The sequence below is a fragment of the Pyxicephalus adspersus genome, unplaced genomic scaffold (genome assembly GCF_032062135.1).
Source record: "Pyxicephalus adspersus unplaced genomic scaffold, UCB_Pads_2.0 Sca6057, whole genome shotgun sequence".
Lineage (NCBI taxonomy): Eukaryota > Metazoa > Chordata > Amphibia > Anura > Pyxicephalidae > Pyxicephalus > Pyxicephalus adspersus.
This window is the reverse complement of record NW_027323057.1, coordinates 1-1,524: the sequence shown is the minus strand read 5'-3', so window position 1 is coordinate 1,524 and position 1,524 is coordinate 1. Positions and strand designations below refer to the sequence as shown.

Sequence of the window (1,524 nt, the reverse complement as noted above, 5' to 3'; positions counted from 1 at the left end):
TAAGATCTGACATTGACCCCCTGACTCAGAGAAGTCATGCCATCCCCGGCATCGTGAAACTGTTAAACTGTCTGCACTTCTTCTCTTCCGGATCGTTTCAAACCAAAGCATCGGCCATTGGCGGCGTCTCACAATCCACATTCTCTCGGTTCCTGGTGCCGGTTATTCAGGCCTTGAAGAAACACGTTCACACCTTTATCAGCTTTCCCAAAGACAAGGCTGGCTGGCAGAAACTGAAAAGTGACTTCTATGAAGTGGCCGGGGTCCCACACGTTATGGGGGCTCTGGATTGTATGCACATTGCTGTGTCGGCTCCTCACGAGAGAGAGGAAATCTACAGGAATAAGGAGGGTTACCATTCGGTCAACGTGCAGATGATTGTGGACAGCAACTGCAAAATTCTCAGCCTCTTCTCTGCCTTTCCTGGGAGTTCCCAGAATTCCTCCATCCTGAGACAGTCCTCGGTGTACGAGGGGTTTGAGAATGGCAGGCTGAGTGGTGGCTGGCTATTGGGTAAGTCTGTGGTGCAAATGAAACCTCTGTTTTCCCTACAATCACCCCATAGTGTGAGGGTCAGAGGCACAAATTAATTGGGGGGGGATGTCTTTATTCCCTTTGTTAGACAGACACCATTGTCAGAAGGGAGGAAATGCAAGCTGGGGAAACTTCACCATTGTAGGAGGGGAGGGGACGCCGATCAAAGGAGACGAGAAGACGCGGTATGGGGAAATCTTCCAATTGTAGGAGAGGAGGAGATGCAGACCACTGTTGAGTAATCTACCCATCGTAGGAAGGGAGGAGACGCGGCAGACTGCTGTAGATAATCTACCCATCGTTGGAGGGTAAGGGAGGGGGACCACTGTAGGGAATTGCAGGAGGGGGTGAGACGCAGACCACTGTGGGGTAATGTACCCATTGTAAGAGGGGACGTAACGTGGGCTGGGGAAATCTCCCAATTGCAGGAGGGGAGGAAATGCATTGTAGTCGCAGATCACTGTGGAAAAGTCCCTTTTTTTTTTTTGGAGGGGGGGGCAGATAAACCACTGTGAGGAACCAGGACTTGTTCTGGAAGCTTTTTAAAAGAAACATATCTCCAGTATGTCTTTTTCTTTCCAGGTGGTCCTGTGTACGCTTGCCGTCCATGGTTGCTGACACCGGTTCCAGAACCCAACATACCCGCCGAGACTGCCTACAACGAGGCCCACGAAAGGACTCGTGCCGTCATAGACGAGACCTTTAAGATCTTGAAAAGTCGGTTTAAATGTTTGGACAAATCAGGAGGTGGTCTGCAGTACGACCCCACCAAAGTGTCCGACATTATTGTGGCTTGCTGCATCTTACACAACCTCTCCATTCTGCATAACATTCCAATCAAGAGCGAGGAGCCTTCCATCCCCAGGGAAAAACCATTGCCAGAGCTTCAGCCACCCCCAAAGGGAAACGCTCAGGATGTCCGCGCCAGGGTGATCGAACACTACTTCTCTTGTAAGTGGTATTCTAGTCCTTGTACAGTGTGATCAAGAC

General features: G+C 50.5%; 1 protein-coding gene across 1 annotated transcript; it reads left to right on the top strand.

The window, feature by feature from the left end:
• Positions 1 to 12: 12 nt before the first annotated feature.
• LOC140321508 (putative nuclease HARBI1) lies at positions 13 to 1,485 on the top strand (the record flags this gene model as incomplete). The annotated part of the gene is made up of 2 exons (XM_072398230.1): positions 13 to 513; positions 1,117 to 1,485. Coding segments are annotated over exons 1-2 (607 nt in total), but the record flags the coding sequence as incomplete, so codon positions are not given.
• Between the last annotated feature and the right edge of the window lie 39 nt (positions 1,486 to 1,524).